This window comes from Chiloscyllium plagiosum, chromosome 17 (genome assembly GCF_004010195.1).
Source record: "Chiloscyllium plagiosum isolate BGI_BamShark_2017 chromosome 17, ASM401019v2, whole genome shotgun sequence".
Lineage (NCBI taxonomy): Eukaryota > Metazoa > Chordata > Chondrichthyes > Orectolobiformes > Hemiscylliidae > Chiloscyllium > Chiloscyllium plagiosum.
Window position 1 is genome coordinate 52366035 of NC_057726.1, and position 24235 is coordinate 52390269.

Genomic DNA, 24235 nt, shown 5'->3' on the forward strand with positions numbered 1-24235 from the left:
CTGCATGGGGACAGAGGGATTGAAAACATACAGCTAGAAAGAAAAGTCAAAATGGCACACAACTGCAGTCATAAAAATTTGTGAGACAATGTACAAATTTGAAGCATTGTTTCCAATGCTGAGTGCTAGAAAACAAAATTAGAAACTTTAATTTCAATTAAATTTTAGATTGTCTCATTAAGGTGACATCACCAACCTCATTACTAATTGGTAGATAGTTAAAACAAATGAGAAAGGAAAATACATGGGTTTACAAAGTTGTCATAGTTCATCATATACTATGATGCCTCCACGCTCATTCACACTTACCTAGTACACAATACAGTTTTCCAGCTTACAGTAACAACTGGGTTGTAAATGTAACCAGTTGCACTATATCCAACATAGCTATTGCTGGTCTTTCAATTATTTGTAAATACACAATACTGAATACAGGTTCATGTTGCTAAATACAATGTTCCTTTTGTCTAGGCTTTTCAAGGTTATTAATTTGCCAACAATGTTCTGGACAGTTAAATGCCATTGGTTTGCTATTTAATTTCTTTTCACTGATATTACTGGGGATGGGAAGCAGGAGGAGAGGGAAAGAGGAAGCTAAGTAGAGTTTAGCAATTACGTCTGGTTTGGCGGTTGCACTGACACTATATATTAAAAAAGGTCATTAGCAGCCAGTCAGAAGAGAAATATTTATTTGAAAGCCCAGTATAATCTTTAAGAAGTATTCTCCAATTGTACGTCAGTATGCAATTTCAAGACCACCAATGTCTAGCTGGATGTCCAAAAAGGGGCATTCTATTGTAATGTCAATTTGCAGGTTATCACCAGACCATAAGCTATCCAGCATCACAAACTGACCAAGCGTTTCCCTATTTCTGATTCAATGTATTTTCAAAAGGATGGGAATACAGTCAAAAAAATCATGAGAGAGCCTGATGAACAAAACAGGGTAATTGCAAAAAAATGTTTCTTTTACTACATCATTATTGTCCAACCGTTGTCATATCTGGCCAATCGAACATTCTGATTTGCTAAATGAATTCCATTTATATTCAGCGGGGCATATGATTCCCACGTTCAGACAGGTGGCACATGCACTGTGCAGTTGTTGCTAAAAAGGCTAAACAAAAAGCTAAATGTGCAAGTTTTTTTGGTTGATGTGATTGCTTTGTTACTCCTTGGGTTACTGAACGGTAGTAGATGCTAAGTAAATATACACAAGGTATATGTACTTGTCTTGAGTGTACAACCATTTTCTATTTCATCTGTGGCTAAAATACTGTAGTATCAGCTGGGGTTAGTTAGCAATCATTATTGGACCACACTCTATAAACATGACACTCCCTTTCCGAATATTTATTTATCTTCTTAAAGAACTAAATTGCTGATCTTTTCAAGCATAACCTTTATACATTTTAATTTATTGACATGGTTTGTAGGCGAAATGACTGAACTAATCTGTAACCAAAAAAAATCTGAAAGAGAGTGTGGTCAGATATTACTCTGATTAAATTTATATTAAAATCATATTAAAATAACTGCAGTGTTCTATTAAATTGGACTGATTATCAGATTAAGCATGACCTTAAATGAAACATCCCACAACCTATAGACAGAAGTCCTTTATTACCTGTTTGCTTATCTAAGTCATTATCTTTCAGTAATACTAGGCTATCCAGCAATTGGAACTTACTAAATCCCTTAAAAGGTCAACAGTTGCAAATGATTTGGCGTAATTTAGTCTACAATTAACACTTAAGTTTTATACTTCAGCAATTAGTGTAAACAAACGTGAAAATCCCTTTCCCTCCAGTGGGGAAAAAGTGGATAATGCACAAATTGCTTCACTGTGACATCACTGAATGTACTGTAGCAGAAGAGGGAACTCTACAAAGAATGTCTTCTGCATGATGCTCTTAATGAAATCATATCAAATGATATACATCTACTTCACTTATGATAGATGAACAATTGTCATTTAATTTAAAAAAAAAAATCAGATTGCAGATCAATTCCATATAACTCCCTTTTCATTAATCCCCTGTCATTCCAAGTACAAGGAAGGCATTGACTTTAAGCTAAGTCTAACAGCCAAAATCAATATTGACTTATATATTTAAACAGTAGAAGCTTCCAAAAGATGAAGGGTGAACTTATGAGAGCTCCAAATTCCCCACAAATCTTATCAAAAGCTAAAATTAAGATTGGTATAGTCAGATCATTCTGAAAATAAAAATGTCAAATGCAACTCAAACCTCAAATCGTTTCATGTGACTCACACTCCACTTACACTTATCATTCAGAACTGCACAGTGGCAGAGACCATCATTAAAAACTGATTGGTTTTCCCTAAGACAACTAGCTGATAGCATTTTTGCGAAGTTGGGAAGGTATCAGGAACTTCATTCCTTTTGTATTAGGCTATAAAATTATAGTAATTGCAGGCGAGCGATTTATTGCATCACTTCCCTTACGCCAGACTCCAGATAAAATCAGGCCCAGTCAGGGACTGGCCGGTAATTTCCATGGATGCAGAAAACAACTTCAGTGGATTTTCCTTCACACATCACTGACCCAATTTCATTCCCTCAAGATCAATTCTCGCTTCAGTGGGGAAAATGTGCCTTAGTTTAGTGGAGGAGCATTGCTATGTTTCAATAATTATTAGCCACAGTCACACTTGGTGGATTCTGTCACATTTTCAGTCAGGCAATCAAAGTTACACTGAAGGCATCAGTGTTTAAATCCTTTTGACAAAGGCAACAAGGGGGCCTCATCAGGAAATCAGTGGCACAAAAAAACAACCATAGTGGTTAAATTATCCCAGCTATGTAGGTGAAGTGTGTGGCATGTTTGGATGACAAGAAACATCTGGTTTCTGATAACTCAACGAGCAGAAATTTAGCATCACTGTATTAACAGGGATTTGGTAACTACGACAGTCTATTTCTTTAACATTATGGATTGCACAAGTGCTTAAATATTAACATGAAATTCCCAATCAAATTCAATAACTGAAGTTCTCAGTAAACATTAAATACATATTAGATTTTTCCCCAAATACTACACAATTGAGCAGAGCAATGGGCAGTCACATGCTGCACTCCATACTTTACAAACTTTAAGAACTGGCTGAGCAGAGTGGAGGTCATACCAGATCAGTCCTGTGTACCTCCCTGTAGCAAATTATTGTGGAATATGCAGAGACCTGTGAAAGCTGTCTGGTCTCCCTGGCGGCGAACAATGCCCACAGCATTGAGAGAATGGGAAGGGAATTATAGGAGAAAAAAATATATAAACAATGGATTGGTAATATTTTAAGAAATTATTACTGGTTACAAGCAATGTGTTGGCTACAAATGACAACTTTACTCAAGCTGAGGAAAATGTGTTTTTAAACCAATAATCCATTCTACAATTCATTATTAATTTATTTGAAGAGGGGCTTTTAAAAGTCTAATTGGTCTAAGACGACATTTTATTGTCCATATTGACAAAAACTCTTGAAAATGGAAAGTACTGTATTAACTGAACCTTAAAATGGCAATTGTTCCTATGTGTTAGTGGTCTTGCATAGGTTGCCCATTATCCTTCATATTTTATTTTCAAGTATTGCCAAGAAGTGGTTCCATCTTCCACTGAGATTGTGTTCAGGAACATGATCCTTTCTTGCAATCACTACATTTTGTCATTTGGCTCCCTCATTCCATCTGAAAGCAAAGCATTGCTACAGGCTCTCAGGCAAGTCAACAACAAGATGGCAAGTAAATTAACATAGGATCATGCAATTCCACAGGCATTAAAACCTCACATTTTTTTCAAACAGTGTTATATGATCATGTCCACAATGCACAGGTCTGAATGTGTGCTGATTCAGACACATGCACGCTTCCTCTTTGAAATTCTCTGGAAACCATATCTAATTTAAATCAGGGACAAAGGAACTGAATTTAGCATCAAATGCTGAGAGAAGACACAGTGAATCTGATTTAGAATAGCACCAATACGAAATAAGTTTACAAGAGGTGGTAATGGTAATATTTTCGTAAAACTATTACAACCCAAATGCCCATCATCCCAATTTGCTCTTTAAGAAAAAAACAATTAAAAGTCAACATGTCAATCCAAACTTGCTAAGTGAACAATTCCACGATGTAGTTCACAATGAAGCAGTTACACAGTCCAGTTCCTATTCAGACTTACAGGCTACTATTTAGAATAACTCCTCAATCGGTTTGATTCATGGTCAGTGCTTATTGTCCAATTAGCAATCATTTTGCTTTCTGTATAATTACATATAGAACTGATGAATTCCAAATAGTTAGATTGCTGTTTTATGACATTCTAAGCAGCCACATGAATCTCCAGCATATTAAGTCTCTTGGCTTGTGTCTGGTGTTCTGTCATTATAATATTTCTCTGGTGACTTATATTGCTGTAGAAATCTTGTGATTTTGTTCATGTAGCTTTTAGGTGGGGCTAATTGGGCAGGCATGACTAATTGATTGATTGAGATGATAAGAGCTTGCAAATTTTCAGAGTAGCTCCCCACCCCCACCTCAACCTGCCACCTCCCCATCCAGAGCTGATTGTAAATTTCCAGCTTACAACTATAATGTTATTAATTGAACAATCAGTGTTGTGATAATCAGGTACCAACGAAACCAGTCACTAATCAACTAAATTTCCCAGAGGCATTATATGAAAACATTTAATAAATCCTTCCAACGAAGGATGTTGTGTAGTAAAGCTGAAGAGATATATATTTCAACTGCCGATATGGCCTTTGCCTTAGTTTCCTTGGCTCCTAGAAAGTTTATTAGCTTTGTACTCACATTATACCGGCTACCATTATCTCCCTCCCAACCCTAACACTATTTGTTACTGACAAATGACCTAGAGAATTGGTGGCACTGTTATTGAAAAGGAAGGCCTGGTGGAGGACAATGCGATAGGAACAGAGCTCAAAAGTAGGAGGCTGCTCAGAACTCTCTGACATGCAGGTTTTGAATTAAACCTCCAGTAAGAAACAAGTGGAAGCTATGGCTGTGCAACTAGGGGCTGAAGGCAGGAAAGCAAAACCAAAAAGTGATGATGAGCAGCATTGTTCCACACAAATATACACAGGTAGAACACGGTCATGTAAACCAAACGTGGTTGATTACTGGGGCTGTAACAAACCAATAATTGTATTTTTTTTTGCAAAGGATTGGATGAAATAAAGCGAAAATTCAAGGCTGCAACAGTACATACCAAAGCTTTTGAGTGTCAATGAGTTTTTGCTAAAGGAAGTGGGGACTGGACTTGAAGCACTTATTAATGCTGGAGAATAAAACTGCATCAGGTAATGCTGCTACAAAACCAAGATGTTTTTCAGCCTTGTTAAATAATGTAAATGCTTAAAGCTTCAAAATACATGAGTTTTGTTACAGCCCTAATGATAACCAGTAAACAATAGAGGCTAGCATAGGACAAGACCTCCAGGGCTAAATACTGGTGACTCAGTGACTAAAAAAAATGAGAAATATGCTACGTTTGTACTGTGCATTACTGCACCCATGATTTCTTTCAATGCAATGCATTCAGTCATGTAACCTGATAAAATGTAACAAGGATGCTGGCAAGAAAGGAGAATGGTCAGCACCCGTCTGGTGGGCAGTGCGATGGTCTTCAAGAAGAGGGGAGGGATTGTTGTACATCTTGAACAGGAGGTGAGGGGCAGTATTTGAGGTCTTTCCATTGCCACAGCAGTTAGTGCAAATAGTCGTCCACTCTGGCAAATGAGCAGGATCCAACCCCTGCACGTGCCATCAGTCGGAGGCATTCGGAAGCCTGGCCCAGTGCAAGCATCAACGGAGGCTGCTTTGGCAGATTCTGAGATTCTTTGTGAGAAAGAACAAAAACAGGTTTACCTCATACTATGATAAGCACAACAGTCCAACAAACTCTACAGATCACAATTTTCACTTCATCCCATTTAAGGTAATGCGTTTTAAATTGCTCTTTCCTCCTCCCAACACGTGTACTCAATTCAGGAGAGAATCAGATTACCTAAGATTTTATTACATTGAGATAAATATTTTACCTGGTGTTCTGGGCATCAACACAGATCACAGCAACTGACTTTAGTCTCATATCCATTGGATTCTACATGAGAAAACTGCTTCCCCATTCTCCAGATAGCATTTTTAGAACAGGTAGTTAGTGTATGCATAGCTTAGTATAGAGGTTGAGCTTACCAAGAAGAGGAAACCAATACCCCAAACAAGAGTGGGACATGTCACAAGGCCAGGTCAGGTCTGATATCATTTAGTGACAATAGAATAAATTTTTATTTTGATTCATTCACCCAATTCAATATGGAGATTTGAAGAGTGCTTGGCAAATGTCAGAAATAATATTCAACAACAATTTCCCTCTGAGGGACTGCAGCTGCAATATCAGACTTAAGGATTTTCAAATGTGATGTAAATCCCAGGCACCAACTGCTGTTTAAATGGAATATCCGAACAGTAGGGCAGGAAGTTTTGGGCCCTGGCCAGACACTTATCATGTAATTAACTAAAATAGCTGATGTAATCAATTATTTCATTGATTGGAATGACAAAGGGATCTGGGCTCATTGGAAGGAATCACAGGACTTAATTTTATAACTTTCTCAAAAACAAAAACTCTTACTTTATGGGGATCACAGGAGAGACCAAGAATTCCAACAGAAGCAAAACAGCTACTCATTGACATGTTATTTCGTGGGGCAGAGGAGTCCTAAAACAGGCATTTAGCACCTGATTTACATATGTAAGAGGCATAACATGTTACACAAGACTAGCGGAGTTGTGAGAAACAGCTTGAGTTAACACCAAGTTGTAACATCTTTCAGATAAAAACAAAATAGTGTAAATGCTGGAAATCTGAAATAAAAACAGAAAAAGCTAGAGAAACACAGTAGGTCTAGTAGCATCTGTGGAGAGAGAAACTGAGTTAACGTTTCAGGTCCAATAACCCCATTTGGAAGTATTCCAAAGAACAACCTTTGAACCCGAAACATTAACTCTGTTTTGCTCACTCCGCAAATGCTGCCAGACCTCCTCAGTTTCTCCAACAGTTTCTTTTTTTTTAAATTCATGAACCACCTTTCAGTCTTCCTTTGTGGTGTGGGACATTGCTCCCTGAAGTGAACCTAATTTCTACCACAACCATGACTTAATAAGTTAAAAATCACACAACACCAGGTTAGAGTTCAACAGGTTTAACTGGAAGCACTAGCTTTCAGAGTACTGATCCTTCATCATGTGGTTGTGGAGTACATAATTGTAAGACACAGAACTTACAGCAAAAGTTTACAGTGTGATGTAACTGAAATTATATATTGAAAAATACCTGGATTGCTTGTTAGAGTGAACATGTTAGTTTCACTTCTTTCATATGTAAATCACAAAACCTTTTTTAAAATTTACGTTCTCAGGTTAACTTTAACAATTGGTGTCAGCCCAGATAATATGTTGAAGGTGTTAAGCCCCCTGTTGCTGTTGTCTGTACCATACTGTTTAGACTGGTAACTAATCTTTTAGATTAAAATCAGAATCTTACATGGATTCATGCAGTTTTTGAGCAAAGTACAATGTAACTCTGCAAGTAAATTCACCCCACAAATGTATTTTTGTGTGTGTGTGTCTGTCTGTCTGGGATGGGGGTTTGAGAGTGTCTGTGAGAGAGAGTGTACGTGTGTGTGTGTAAGTGTGTGTGTGTGTACACGTGTTTACATGTATGTGTGTGCGCGTATGTGTGTGTGTACGTGTGTGTAAAGGGGTCTAAGTCTGTGAGAGGGTGCATGTGAGAGTGTGAGAGTGTGTGTGTCTGCATGTGTATAGGAGTGCGTATGTGTGTGCGTATAGTGCAATGGTGATCACCTGTAGTGTGACACGAACCCAAGGTCCCGGTTGAAGCGCTCCCTACGGGTACCGAACTTAGCTATCAGCCTCTGCTTAGCCACTTTTCGCTGCTGCCTATCCCGAAGTTCGCATTTGAGGATGGTCACCCGAAGATCCGAGGTCGAGTGTCCTGGAGCGCTGAAGTGTTCAGTTCAGTTGCCGTCGCCTCTGCACAGTTTCACCAATGTACCATACCTGGCAAGTACGTTAGTGAAACTGAGCAGAGGTTATGGCAACGGATGAATGGGCACCGCACAACCATCAACAGACAGGAGTGCTCCCTCCCAGTTGGAGAACACTTCAGCACTCCAGGACATTCGACCACAGATCTTCGGGTGACCATCCTCCAAGGCAGACTTTGGGACAGACAGCAGCAAAAAGTGGCCAAGCAGAGGCTGACAGCTAAGTTCGGTACCCATAAGGAGGGCCTCAAACGGGACCTTGGGTTCGTGTCACATTACAGGTGACCACTATTGCACTATACACACACACACTCAAACTCCTACAGACACACACACTCCCACTCACACATGCACCCTCTCAGACTCAGAGCCCTTTACACTCTCACATACACATATACTCTCTCTCTCAGACACTCACAACCCCCCACCCCAGACACACACACATTTGTGGGGTGAATTTGTACTTGCAGAGTTACAATGTACTTTTCTCAAAAACTGCATGAATCCATGTAAGACTATCTTAACTATTTTTTTAGATTAGAATCAGTCTAACCAGTATGGTACAGACAACAACACACAGGCTTAACACTTTCAACATATTATGTGGGCTGACACAACTTGTTAAAGTTAACCTGAGAGCGTAATTTTTAAAAAAGGTTTTGTGACTTACATATGAAAGAAGTGAAACTAACATGGTCACTCTAACAGATGAGAGACTTAACAAACAATCAAGGTATTTTTCAATGTATAATTTCAGTTACATCACACTGTAAAACCTTTGCTATAAATTCTGTGTCTTACAATTGTGTACTCCACAACCAGCTGATGAAGGAGCAGCGCGCCGAAAGCTAATACTTCCAATTAAACCTGTTAGACTATAACCTGGTGTTGTGTGATTTTTAACACCCCAGATTGTTGCACACCCCAGTCCAACACTAGCATCTCCAAATCATGATTCAATAAGGATGCAAAGCTACACAAGATATTTTTGTCTTATTTTCTTTGTTGCTTACCTAATATAGCACTATTAAGGGCAGCGCAGATAGGTTCTCTCTGGATAGGATCAAGCTGCTGTCCAACTGGACAGTTCCAAGGATCAGAGTATGCTAGCAGGCTAAATGCATCCTGGATAAGATAGATTAAAACAAATTATCTCTTAGCTACAATGAAAACAAAGTTCATCACCCTCAGCCTTCCTCCTTTCCTAATTAACTTTTACCTGCTACTTCTCAAATGTATATATCTCCATCACAAGCAACAGAAAACCTGCTCTCAAGCATCGTCAAACGTGTTCTTCATTTGAGACTATTTTTATTGGTAGCTCCACACTGCAATGTTAAAAGGTAAAATAGTCAGTGAATTGAGCGATGCTCTTTCCTCATCTCTTTGTGACAATGCTCTTATGCAGAAGTCTGAGACCAGGAGCCGTTAAATGGACTTTGATGAACTTTTGTCTTAAATTTTTTTTATTGTTACCTATGAAATTACTAATGACTTCTGTTTTTAATATAGATGCCATGGTAGGGCAACTTATAGTACCTTTCATTGTATTTTTCTCATAAAAGTATACATGACAATAAATTCTATAAATAAGTACATCACATGATCCAACTGATATAAGGTGGTACCAGCTTTTGAGAACTTTTAATTTTTTGCTAAAAAGGATCTGGAAAAATTTAAAATTTTGGTGTTTCAAAGTAAACTATATTTACAGGTTCAAAAATAAAACAAAAACCTAACAATATTATCACTCTATCTCAGCACCTATACTTATTGTGTTGGATGTTCCTGGTTCAAGGTGCAGAGCCAGAGACCATCCTCAATAATGATCAGAAGAGAGCCATTTAATAAAAAATTACCAAACTCTTAAAGGTTGCAACGTAGATGGGCAATTAGAAGTTATTTTGTTCAGGTCAAGCAAGATAGTCCACAAATATAGGTAGACATAGCTTGTTTATTATTTTCTGCTATTATATGAAAACCACTTACGCTAATTCAATTAAGTCAAATCCAATTGTAACAACTGGTCTGTATGTTCCTCATGCTGAAATAAAGTAACTTAATGATTCATATCCGACTTTATCTTGTGTTTTCTTAGACTGCCTTTGTAAAGGCTGGAGAGATGTATATGATAGCATAACTTAAAATACAAGGCCAAGATACAAATAATTGGGAAGGCTTTGTTGGTCCTCCTTTCAAGACTGTTGAGAGTATGAATGTAGGGGACTCTCACTGTAACTGGTATGCAATGCTGGGGAGACCATATTCTGGAGTACTGTGAGCAGTTTTGGTCCTGTTATTTAAGGAAATATTATTTCATGGGAGACAGTCAGCAAACGTTGATTAATATGATCCCAGAGTATGGAGGGATTGTTTTCTGAGCAAAGGCTGAACACGCATGGACTCTACTTACTGGAGTTTAGAAGAATGAGAGGTGATCTCATTGAAACAGGAAATTCTTAAGGGGCTTGATAGGGTGAATACCGAGAGGACGTTTCCCATCATGGCACTGTCTAGGACCAATGGGCATAATCTCAAAGGGGTACCAGTTGAAGACTGAGGAATTTCTGTGCTGAAGATTGAGTATTTGGAACTCCTTGCCACAGAAACCATGTTTATGTTTGAGGCTGAAATAGAGTTTTGATCACGAGAAGAATCAAGGGTTAGAGGGATAACTCTTAAGGAAAGCGGACATGAGGAATGTTGGAGGAGTGAGGACTGCAGATGCTGGAGATCAGAGCTGAAAATGTGTTGCTGGAAAAGCGCAGCAGGTCAGGCAGCATCCGAGGAGGAGGAGAATCGACCTTTCGGGCATGAGCCCTTCTTCAGGAATGAGGAATGTTGGATCAGCTATGCTCCTATTGAATGGTGGAGCAGGCTCAAGGGGCTGAATGATGTACTCCTGTTCCTTATAATGATAACAGGATACTGGTTGGCCAGGTTAGATCTCATGGAATACAGGGAGAACTAGCCATTTGGATACAGAACTGGCTCAAAGGTAGAACAAAAGGGTGGTGGTGGTGGAGGGTTGTTTTTCAGACTGGAGGCCTGTGACCAGTGGAGTGCCGCAAGGATCGGTGCTGGGTCCACTAGTTTTCGTCATTTATATAAATGATTTGGATGTGAGCATAAGTGGTACAGGTAAGTTTGCAGATGACACCAAAATTGGAGGTGTAGTGGACAGTGAAGAAGGTTACTTTGGATTACAACAGGATCTTGATCAGATGGGGCTAATGGGCTGAGAAATGGCAGATGGAGTTTAATTTAGATAAATGTGAAGTGCTGCATTTTGGGAAAGTAATCTTAGCACTTAATAGTAAGGTCCAAGGGAGTGCTGCTGAACAAAGAGACCTTGGAGTGCAGGTTCATAGCTCCTTGAAAGTGGAGTCGCAGGTAGATAGGATAGTGAAGAAGGCGTTTGGTATGCTTTCCTTTATAGGTCAGAGTATTGAATACAGGAGGTGGGAGGTCATGTTGCGGCTGTACAGGACATTGGTTAGGGCACTTCTGGAATATTGTGTGCAATTCTGGTCTCCTTCCTATCGGAAAGATTTTCAAGGATGTTGCCAGGGTTGGAGGATTTGAATGTCAGAGGCTGAGGGGTGACCTTAAAGAGGTTTACAAAATCATGAGGGGCATGGATAGGATAAATAGACAAATTCTTTTCCCTGGAGTGGGGGAGTCCAGAATGAGGGGGCATAGTATTAGGGTGAGAGGGGAAAGATATAAAAGAGACCTAAGGGGCAACTCTTTTATGCAGAGGGTGGTATGTGTGTGGAATGAGCTGCCAGAGAAAGTGGTGGAGGCTAATACAATTGCAACATTTAAAAGCCATCTGGATGGGTATATGAACAGGAAAGGTTTGGAGGGATAAGAGCTGGGTGCTGGCAGGTGGGACTAGATTGGGTTGGGATATCTGGTCGGCGTGGATGTGTTGGACTGAAGGGTCTGTTTCCATGCTGTATATCTTTATGACTCTATGATAAATAGCTAACCTGCTTTAATATTACAGCAACTGAACATATTGAGTAATAGTTACAATTATACTCATTTAGTTCATCTGTGTAACTTATCTTTGTGAAAGAAAACAATGTTAACATTTAAATATTCCACCATTAGTGACTTGTCTTACTTGATTTAAATAAAATAATCATTCTGCATTTTAAACAAACAAATTTAACAGTAACTCGCCATTGTAGTTTGTCAGGCCAAAAAGCTTGTTTGCCAGAGAGCATTTTTGGCCTTTTTCTTATCTCTGACATTCAGAACCAGGAAAGAAGGTTTTTTGCCAGACAACACCCTACCTGGTTCCCAACAAGCAATCTATCAATACAATGAGATGTTTAATCAGGTCTAGAGGCATGCTAACAAAAGGCTTACTATTTGAATTTTTCTTCCAAATATTGTAAAGTCTAGCTCTTTAACATTTTAATCACTTAGTCAAATACTTTTCTCCGAGTGTGTGTGAATGCAATTTAAGTAATATTTAAATGCAACCCTCTTTCAAGTCCTGTAGCAAAATGGCTGAGTTTGTTATGAATGCCACCTCTAGGTGGCACAAACAGAAGCAAGCAAGCAAACTCTCAAGTGATGGGAAGTAAATATTGGCCAAGGATAGTGCTGCCTGAGTATAAAATAAAGTAGTCCGTAACACAGAATTAATAAAGTTTATTTTATCCTAGCTGCCTCACTTTTTGTCTTACTCTCCTCCAGGCTCCCAATTCTCTGCCAATCTTTCTCTCACAATCTGGCAAGAGATAAGGTGGTTATCGCTTGCCAGATTGCAGGCCTCCCTCACCTTTGTTCTCAATGTAAATCTATCCTAACCCATCTCAATACCGGCCTATGTCTTGTTGTCACTGAAAATCCAGCTTCTATCTCGCTGACCCCTCATCAGCAGTGTTTGCGCTGATGACAGCGTCACTGTACACAGAATAGAATGATGTCAGTGACACATGAACAGACACTCTTTGTGGCGAGTCCTGCCGCTAGATAATATCAGTGTATTGAGTCATTGATAATTCTCCATGGTAAAACAGTCAAAACATAAAAGTAGATTGGGCTTAGTTTCTAAAAATATCTAAAAACAAACTGGCAAATTTAACTGAAGTTTTAAACTTTGGTATCTTGTAAAAGATGGAAAGTGCAAAGTATTTCAAAGTACTACGAAGTCTTGTTACAACAGTAGAGATGATTATGGCATTTCAGGCCTATTATGTTACGTCGAGTTTTGTCTCTGAATTTTAAAAAGAATACCTGGCATTGGAGGCAGATCAAAAGAGGCTCACTAGGCTGATTCCTGGAATCAAGGTGCTGCCTCATCAAGAACAGCTAATCAGGTTCGGCCTTATTCATTACAGTATGGACAATGAAGAGTGATCTTACTCAAACACAAGATTCCTGCTTGACCAGATAAATGTTCAGTTGAAAAGTGTGGCGCTTGAGAAACAGAGCAGGTCAGGCAGCAGCCGAGTTGATATTTCAGGCATAAGCCCTTCATCAAAATTAATTTCCAATCCTGATGAAGGGCTTAAGCCCAAAACATCGACTCTCCTGCTCCTCAGATGCTGCCCAACCTGCTGCACTTTTCCCATGCCACACTTTTCAACTAACTTTCCAGCATCTGCAGTTCTCACTTTCTTTTAGTTAAACGTTGAGATGTTTCCACTCATCAGGGAATCTCTAATTAGGGACATAGTTATAGAATAATGGGAACATTTATTTAAAACAGAGATAGAAAATAATTCCTTCTCTATAAGACAGTGAATGTCTGGAATTCTCCATCCCAGACAGTCAAGGAGGCTAGATATTTGAAGTGGAGCTAGATATATTTTGAAATAGTGAAAATTTAAGGGCTGTGAGGAGCTGACACAAAAAGGAGTTCAGGCCTAGGGTAGATCCTTTTCCTGATGAAGGGCTAATGCCCAAAACTTCGATTCTCCTGCTCCTCGGATGCTCCCTGATCTGCTGGGCTTTTCCTGCACCACATTCTTAACTCTGATCTACAGTCCTCACTTTCTACTAGGGTAGATCAACCTTGATCTTGTAGTATGGTGGGGCAGGCTCTCGAGACTGACCGCCTAATCCAGGTCATATTTACGTCTTTTTATTTTAACAGTCAGAGGGTTTACAATGGGGCCCTTTGGTATGACTTCCAAAGTAATTAAAAGCATATGCAATACCTGTAACATTTTCTTGTGTGTAGTATTCTTTCCATATTCACGGCAAAGCTGTTCACTCAAGGCTTGCAACTCTCGCCCAAATTGGATCATGCGTTCTGTTGCAGCTTGATTACCTCCGCAGAGCTGGCGCTGAGGGCAACTGTCCTCTATAATCAAAGAAATAAATTATACAAGAGTATCAAAGAATTGCCAAAAGTTGATCACTATGATGACACAAATGAAATCTAGGTTTTTTTTCCAAACTTTGGGGATTTCATTCAAGTCAACTACTGTATTTTAACCAAAATATCGTGGACACTACAGAGTTCAATAAATGAATGTCAAGTAAACAATCTGGTGAAATACTGATACACATGCAATACTCAGTCGTACTCCATATTGTCAGAGATTAGCTACTGCGTGACAGCAATGTTTATTGGTCAGATATTCAATGTGCAAGTCTTCTAGTATCAGTGGATCATTTATGGCTATTGCCACAGTAAGTTAGAGTTTAGGACCTATTCCTGGAACATATTGTGGTCTATTTGTATTTTTTATCACTACACTTTGGGTGTCATGATGGCTCAGTGGTTAGCACTGCTGCCTCACAGCACCAGGAACCTGGGTTCAATTCCACCCTTGGGCAACTGTCTGTGTAGAGTTTGTGTATATATTGTGTATAAATATATAGTTTTCTCCGGGTTCTCTGGTTTCCTCCCACAGTCCAAAGATGTGCAGGTTAGGTGGAGTGGCTACGTTAAATTGCCCATAGTGTCCAGGGATGTGCAAGCTAAGTGGATTAGCCATGGGAAATGCAGGGTTACAGAGATGGGGGCAGTCTGGGTGGGATGCTCCTCAGAGGTTCAGTGTTTACTTGATGGGCCAAATGGCCTGCTATAGGGACTTTCTGACTCTTCATCATGTCTTTTTCTGGTCTTAGAAATGCATAAAATAAATTAGTGGAGCTAGACTGAAAAAGGTTAGTGAAGGTAGAAGGGAGAAATACCTTTTTAAATGTATGCAAACTCTAATCAGACTGGAGTTCTGTAGACTCTATGCAAACTTTGGCAGAAAAATTGCCTAAAGTAGTCACAGTGCTTAACAGGTTAGAAAAGAGATGATACTAGTTCTATGCCAGAGGGAAAATTAAATATGTTCTGCAATTTAAATTCATTGTTCATTCTACAACTATTAAAGACACAGTTTAAAACATTATCAATGGTTACGATTGAGTCAGCATAAATTGTAAATGCTCACAGCACTTTGAAAACTTAGGTGCCACTGAAAGCAGAGAGGATTTGAGTACTATTTGCTGGTTAGTAGTCAGGTTGGAAAGGGGGCTGGACATGGAGCATAGAGTTATAGAAGATTGCAGAAGTGTCAAACATTTGGAAACAACATATCAAATACAAGGAGAAGCTTAAATACTCCTTGATGAGAGAGAAAACAAAAATCATGCAGTATCAGAAAATGCAGCTCAGGGGATAGGGCCAAACTATATTTCCAAAATCCTTTGCCTGTTGCTGCTGAGCATCAAAAGAATACGACTTGAAATTAAATTACTGGAAGTGATACAGGAGAAGGAATAACTTAAGGATGCAATGATGATTAATAGACAACATACTATTGATGACGCATTGTACAATTTAAGGAGCATTGAAGAAAACAGTGAGGTTGAAATGGAATAGTTAGAATTAACGGGTGATGGTTGGATTCAGGGCAGGTGAGTGAAAATGATGTGACTGGGCAGGAATTGGATAACAAAGATGGTCCACATTTACTGATCATTGTAAAACTGTTAGCATTAGACATCATTACTCTTCTGATAGCTCATTCTAGAGTCTGCACATAGACAGGAAAAAGGCTGAAATCCAGAAGGTGCTTCAGTGATTCAATGCTACTCCGGAGTATGTGCTGTTGAGCTCAACGAGTGCAGAAACAATCAGGAGTCACTGCACCGGTTGAGCTCAACCATTCCTTCCTGATTTTAGTTTCTGGGCCCATGTATTTGTGTGGAATCACAGTCTATAATGAATGTGGGGCAATTTAGAGGGGATATATCTTGTTGAATGAACTGCAAATGGAGTTTTCACTGACACCCTTTGTTCATAATTATTGCTGTAAAACATCTCTGGCCCAGTGAAGAGAAACTAATTTTATGTTTATGGAATATCAACTTTCTCCATAATTAAAAATTACACATCTTTTTATCAAAATATTTATTTTTTTAAAGAAATGTTTATGAGTGTTAACCTCTACATTAATCCCCAATCATAACTATGTTCTATGTAAATTTAATCAGTGCATTTTCCTGGCTAGTGTTTTGCAAAAATACTGGCTGCTTGCCTTGCTGAGGATAGCACTATTGCTGGATGCCCAGAAGTCATCATAACTTGGTGTTAGACCCAGACCCCATTTTGCGGAAGGTGAAATCCACATCTGAGGTCATTTGACTTTTATGCAGTTTACTGAAATTCAGTGATCAGTATAGTCATTTTATTAGCAGCCTTAAAATCTGGGCCCATATATTTGTGTGGAATCACGGTCTATAATGAATGTGGGGCAATTTAGAGGGGATTAAACAGGAAGCTGAAATGAGTTAAGGAACATGCTCGGAACTGCGAGAGATCGTGCAATGTGGTTGGATTGAGGACCGACGCAGTTAAGACTGAGCAAAAATTACTTGGTTCAGTGGGAGTGGGAATTTGACATGAGGTAGGAACTAGAATGTATAGTAGGGAAATTGTATAGAGAAATATTATCACAAAGAAAGACATCAGAGTGATCAATGCTATCTTATTTTGTTTTACAAGAAAATAAACTAAGTCTACCCTGTCTGGGTGCGCACATGGAGAGTCAATACAAAGCATAGTCGTAAGTGGAGTTAGTGCACAGGGATTATTTGGACATACACGCAAGACATAAGACATGGGAGCTGAAGTAGACAATTCCACCATTGCATCAACTCCACCATTCAGTGAATTCACAGCTGATCTGAATCCTCAACTCTACTTTCTTGCCTTTCCCCAAATTCTCAATTCCCTTATTGATTAAAAGCATATTGAAAGCAAAGATAAATTTAACAACAGATTGCCACAGCTCTCTATAGTAAAGAATTCCACAGCTTCACTACCCTCACAAGAAATTCCTCCTCATCTGTTCTAAATAGATGTCTCCTTACTCTAAGATTATATCCTCTGGTCCCAGACTCTCCTACAAGGGAAAATAACCTGTCTCTTAATTTATCCAGCCAAGTACCCTAGAAATCTTACACATTTCAAAAGGTCATCTCGTTTTCCTAAACTTCAATGACTACAGGCCCCAATCTATTCAACCCCTCCTCATGAGACAGTCCTTCCATACCCAAGATCAACATAGTGGTTCTTCCCTGGACTGTTTCTGATGCCGGTACATCCTTCCTTTGACAAGGCAACCAAAACTGTTCATATTTTGGGTGTGGTCTAACTAGTACCTTGTACAATTCTAGTAAGACTTCTGTGTTTATACTCCATTCCCTTAGGAATAAAGGGCAACATTCCATTTGCCTTCCCTATAACTTGAAAATGTTAGCTTTCTGTGATTTATACATGAGGACTCCCAAATGTGTCTATGCTGTAGCTTTCTGAAGTCTTTCCCCATTTAAATAATATTCTTCCTGTCAAAGTGCACAACCTCACATTTTCCCACATAGATTCCATCTGCTAAGTTTTTGCCTGTTCACTATCTATTCCCTTTTCTTGTGGTGAGAAATATGTCAATGGGCTTTGGTTTTCCAATATTTAGCCAGAGTTAATTTCTATCCTACCTGTACTTAATGTTAGATAAGCAACAGGATAAGAGATATGGAGATGAGGTAGAACTAGTTCATCAGCATTTTGGGGTTATCCACAAACCACAATATTTGTCTTCATTTCAAATTCATACTTTGGTCTTTTGTGTTTTCAAATTTTACAATATAACCAAAACCTTTAACATCAAGACCAAGTGGAATGGTCAGGACGTTTAATGTTAAAAGACAATGGAAATAAGTGGAGAGTGTGCTGGAGAAATGAGGGAAGAACCCAGTCAGATCAATAAGGCAAAGCAAGATATAGTGTAAAGGTACCCTTACTTCTACTAGAGTTCCTTCTTTGTAATAGGGTTTATGGTGAGCCAGTCCTAGATATTCTTCCAAAAAGAGAGTCAAGCTAGTGTTCCCTCACTCAAACTTGAAATTCTATCTTGTGGGTAGAGGAACTGAGCCTGGGTAATTATTTTCCTTCTCTTGGGATCAAACAGTGGGTAGATGTGAAGCGCAGGTTTGGAGTACACATGACATGCAACATAATAAAAAAAAGGCGCTGATTTGAAGGCATGGAAGTTGGCACATGGTACAAAGATTAGCAGTAATAAACAGATTTGGCGTAAAGAGAACCTAATAGATTTTGGATTTAGGTTTTATTGTCACGTGTGCACAAGTGCAGGGGTACAGGAGTAGTGAAAAGTGTACAAAATGTGTTATATTTCTGGCTACATTATTAAAACCAGAGATGCTCAAGAGGTCAATATTGGAGAAACAGCACTTCCAAAGGCTTGTAGAAATGTAAGAGGTGATAGAGATAGGGAGAGAAAGACCACAAATGGATTTGAAAAGAGGGACAAGAATTTTATAATTGAGGTATTATTAGCTAGGGAATAAATCCAAGCCAGTGAGCAGTGGAGCAATAATGGACTTGGGGCAAGTGGTAAATGACAAGCGGAGTTTAGGACAAAGTTCTGTTGGATTGAAGATGAAAAGGTGGTCAGAAGAGCATTGGAACAGTCAAGTTGAGAGGTAAAAATGTATGGATGAGTGTTTCAGTATCAGATTGACAGAGTTGGACAATATTATAGAGCTCAAAGTAGAGCAGTGTTGGCAATGCAAATGTAAGATCTGAATGTCATCCTGCTGTCAACAACAGCATCAAGGTCTAGTTCAATTTCTCAGTTCCCAAAGGGAGAGGTGAGCTGATGTTTAGAGAACAGAACTTGTGGTGAGAAATATGTCAACTGGCTTTGCTTTTCCAATATTTAGCTAGAGTTAATTTCTATCCTACGAGTACTTAATGTTAGATAAGCAACAGGGTAAGAGATATGGAGATGATGTAGAACTAGTTCATCAGCATATGGAACCAAAAGTTGTGTGTATTCATGTTGTCATCAAAGGATAGTTATAGATGAGAGGTTGAAGGGATCTGGGGACAGATTCATAGGAAATGTTCTAACTAATAAAAGTGCAGAGCATCTACTCCAGTTGAATCACTGGCTATGACTGGAAAAAGTGAATAAGGTGAAGACAGTCAAACCAAGCTGGATTAAGCAAAAGACTGATGCATGCGGTCAGTTCTGTCAAGACTGCAGAGAGGTCGAGGAGGAGGACGACAGATCATCTATCATGGTCACAGTCTAATAGGGTCTGTTTCAGCATGTACAAGGATTGAAATTCAAATGGAGAAATCCAAAGGTGGAGCAAATTAAAGGGCCTGGATTTGGGAAGTGAAGACAAACTCAAGCACTTTGGACAGGTTAGAAAAGTTTCAGATAGGATAGACAGAAAAGACAAAAGGTAGATCCTTCAGGTGAGGGAGAAGGACAAAAAGAAAAGCAGAAAAACACTTGAGGGGCGAAGTTCAGAGTGTTGACAAGACTTAGACCCATGAGGATTAGAATCAAACACTGGTAGGCAAAACACTAACTGAACAATGGGAAACCTTCAAAAAGAAGATGCATCAGGTGCGAAGTAAACACATCCCTGAGAGGGAAAAACAGAGTCCCAAATACTTGAATTCCCTGGATGATTAAAGATGGAGTAAACAGAAACAATAAGAGGTTTGTAACAAATGTAAGGTTCGTGATAGAGAACCAAACTGAATACTTGAAAAAAAATTAAGGGGACAAAACAGAAAAAGGGAGTACCAGTGAATAGATTAGGACCCAACATAAATCTAAAGGTCTGCTAAAAATAAAAATAGCAAAATGATAGTCAAAAACAAAACAGTGACATTACTGAAGTGGGTTTTGGAGTTTATGCGACTGTAAGACTGCATTATCAATGGTCTTGTATCTGAATAGAAAATGGATAAAAAAGGTTCTTTATTGACACTGGAGATGACATGCAAGATCTGTTCCATAAGGAGGAAAATTGAAGGCATTGTGAATGAACATGAAAGTAAGCCATTTGAGATTTGGGAGGGAGAGGATATGTCTGAGGTATTTTTTAATCTGAATTCAGTACAGAATAGTACTTGTCAATGGCCCAAAGGATATAGTAACAATACTGGATAGGGGAAAGAAATAAAGAGGCACCATTTGAAAGGTTGGAAGTACTCAAAAAGTCACCTCGTCCAGACAAAACTGAGTTGTTGAACGGAACAAGGCTGATTGCAATCTTCCTCGCATATGCGGAATTTGCCAGAGAACAGTTCATAAGAATGGACAAGCAGTCAGTAAATACAGCAGTATCCCCAGTGGTCAATATTAGGACTACTAATCTTTTGGACATACATTTATGTCTGGACTTAGATATACAGGATTACAAAGTTCACAGATGATACAAAATTTGGATGAGTAGATGAAATAACTACACAGAGGCTGGTATCCCGTCACCAAGTCACCCTTTATTTGTACACAGTACACTTGCTGCGGCCAGCCAGCTTGCAGTCATTCCACTGAACTTAGGAGATTCTAACTCCCCCATTTATACTTTTTTCTCTCTTTTTAAAAAAAGTGAAAACACATGCAAAACAGAAAGTACAGACACAAAAAAAGAGTGCAAGGGCTAAGCCCTGCCGTAAAATCAGCACAGTCCTTTTCTCAAAATATAACACAAAGGCAGCAACTGGCCACTGAGGTTAAAAAAAAAGCAATTCCCCAATGAGAACTAAAATGGAACAGTATACACTGACCATGTAGCCACCTAAGAAATCAGTTCTCAAAAAAGAATAACAGCCAGCCAGCTCGAAGTCAGTCCCCTGAACTGATGAGATACTAAATTCTCCATGTATATCTTTCTTTTATTCAGATAGTTACACAAAATACAAATCAACAATAACAATATACAAAAGAAATTGGGATACAACCATAAAGTGTCCGAAATCTCTCAAATCAAACAACACTATATAAAACATATGCAGAATTTTCACACAAGTCACTGTCCTCTTAAAAGGACCACAATGACAGAAATCCAGAAAAAAAAAAGTCCTTGCAGCCCCTAAGGACACAGTTTACAGCAGGCTGCAGCCCACAATATACAATTGCAAACACTTTACACATCGCTTGCACCCAGGCATAAAAGGAAAACACAGTCTATAAACACAGTATAACCGAAAACAACATTCAACAATAAAAACCACTGATTACATAACTCAACTCCCTCAGTCACCCTCCTGTCCCCGTGTACCGTACACATCTGACACTGGTCCACACTATGTACTGATCAGACAGTCCTTGGCTAGCCTTCCTGCAGGACAATCTTCAACCAACCTGCATACTGACAGAACCTTCCCAGGCCCGCTTTTTTCCGGGCTGATATTGTCAACCACCCAGCTTCCAGTCACCCAGTGTTCTGACCAGACCATCCTGGGCCACTTTCCTACAAGCAGACTGTCGGACTTCCTGTCTCCAGCTGCTCTGCCTACTGACTAATTCTCCCAGGCCCACTTTCCTCTGGCCTGGTTGTCGGCCTCCCGACTCCCAGTCATCCCACGTACTAACCAAAACACCCTTGACATGCATTGTTGCAGGCGGGCTGTTGGCCTTTCAGCACCTGGCCACTTCAGCTGGCTGGCTCCAGACTGCATACTGACTTGTCCTCCCCCGGTTGGCCTTCCTACGAGCTGCCATCGGCTGCCTGGCTTAGCCTGTCCACGTACTGACTGCCCTATATGGACTTTCCTTGAGCACGCTGTCAGTTACTTGGCTCCATCCACCCCACGTACTGACAGGCTTTCATCCAAGCCGGTTATTGACCCTCCGGCCCCAGCTAGCTCGTGTACTGGCTGCCCCTCCCCTGGCCAGCTTTCCTAAGAGCACACGGTCAGCTGCCTGGACCCAGCCACCCTGCACACTAACAGATCCTCCCCACTCCAAACTGCGTTCCCTCTGGTCAGTATCGACTTTCCAGCTCCTGGCTGCCCCACCCACCGACTAGCCCACTTCAACTTGGGACACCCTGCACACTAACTGGCACGTATCCTGCCTTCCATCACATGGGCTGGCCGAGGACTATTGAGCCCCCAGCAGCTCACCATCTCCAGCCAACCTTCTAACCTCCAACTACACACACAAAAACCCTTAACACAATCAATAATAAGACCCACAGAGAGTAACAAAATTTATAAAATCGTCACAATAGAGATTCCCAGCACCCAGGCAGAGGCCACGCCCGCAGGCAGAATCCACTCCAATTTGCAGAATCCACTCCTGAAGGCAGCAAATGCACAGCGCACACACAGGTGTTCAGTCTCCACAGAAGCCTGGCCAATCCACAGAAGATCAGGCCCACTCACAGGAATACAGTTCATTGTAAAGGTACAGGCTCAGTCCATTCCAGTATGCTCACCTCACAGCGTCACACATGTGTTCAGTCTTTACAGAGGCCCAGTCCACTCACAGAGGCCCAGGCTTATGCACAGAGGAACAGTTCATCTGGAAAGGTTCAGTTGACTCACAGGGGCTCAATCCAAAACACCAAAAAGTGAAAACACATGCAAAGAAGAAAGTGCAGACACTAAAAACCAGAGTGCAAGGGCTGAGCCTTGCCACACAATCAGTATAGTCCTTTACTCAAAATAAAACAAAAGAGTAACACACAGACTACAACCAGCCGGTGAAGTAAGAAACCCCAGCTGTTTTCTAATCAGAACTAAAATGGAAAAGTGTGCACTGACCATGTAGCCAGCCAAGAAATCAGTCCTCAAAAAATAACAATAACAAACTGGCTGTGGCCAGCCAGCTCAGAGTCAGTCCCTTGAATGGAGGAGATTCTAAATTCCCTGTTTATATACTTATTTATTTTATTCGTAGTTTCACAAAATACAATAATAACAATGCACAAGAGAAATAGGGACACCATGGTAAGGTGCCCGAAATTTCACAAGACAATCACTACATAAAACACATGCAGGATATTCACAAAAGTCACTGTCCTCTTAAAAAGGTACCACAATGACAGAAACCCAGAAAAAAAAGTCCATCTCAGCCCCCTAAAGGCAAAGTTTACAGCAGGCTGAAGCCCACAATACAGAGGAACCTCAATTATCCGGCATTCGATTATCCTAATTTCACATTATCCCGCAAGATCCCGATGCTTGGCTAAACCATGTTATCCGGCATTCGATAATCCAAAATTCAATTAACTGAACAAAATACTCCCCACCCGTGTCCTTTGGATAATTGAGGTTCCTCTGTATACAATTCCAAACACTTTACCTGCACCCAGGTACAAAGGAAAGCAATCTATAAATCATAATATAGCCAAAAACAACACCTGACACTTGTCCAAACCACATACTGACCAGACCGTCCTTGGCTAGCCTTCCAGCCTTCGGTCGCCCTGCATACTGAATGACTCCCCAGAACCGCTTTAGTCCCAGTTTATTTTGGTCGGCCAGGGCTTCCTGATTGGCCTGGATTAACAACCCAAATCAAGGACCTCAATCAAGAAAGTCGACCTGGTTCCAATCACTACATCCCTTCCCACCAAGTCCAGGGATGTAGGCCTAGTCTTTCTCTTGTTTTTTTTCTGTGACGTTTTCACCCCAGGTCTGATTCAACTCTGACACAGGCAGCGTGTACTGGACCGTAACCAGTCTCTTGCATCCGGAGCTTCTCAGGAAGGTTTCCCCTTCTTTCAGTAGCAACAGTATCAAGAATGCATCCATCTTGATCCTTGACACTAGACGAGTGGGAGAACCTCCAGCTTCTCAAAGACCTTCTGGATGTTGTG

At 40.0% G+C, this 24235-nt stretch overlaps 1 protein-coding gene across 2 annotated transcripts in view; it reads right to left on the reverse strand.

The window, feature by feature from the left end:
• Positions 1–753: 753 nt before the first annotated feature.
• ranbp10 (RAN binding protein 10) overlaps positions 754–24235 on the reverse strand; it is a 159097-nt gene continuing 135615 nt past the window's right edge. For both annotated transcript variants that reach the window (XM_043707073.1, XM_043707074.1), the window contains exons 12-14: positions 14293–14438; positions 9124–9235; positions 754–5879 (exon numbers count right to left, since the gene is read on the reverse strand). In XM_043707073.1, coding sequence (XP_043563008.1) covers positions 5749–5879; positions 9124–9235; positions 14293–14438 — 389 coding nt within the window. In that variant the 3' untranslated portion in view covers positions 754–5748. The remainder of the gene's footprint in view (positions 5880–9123; positions 9236–14292; positions 14439–24235) is intronic.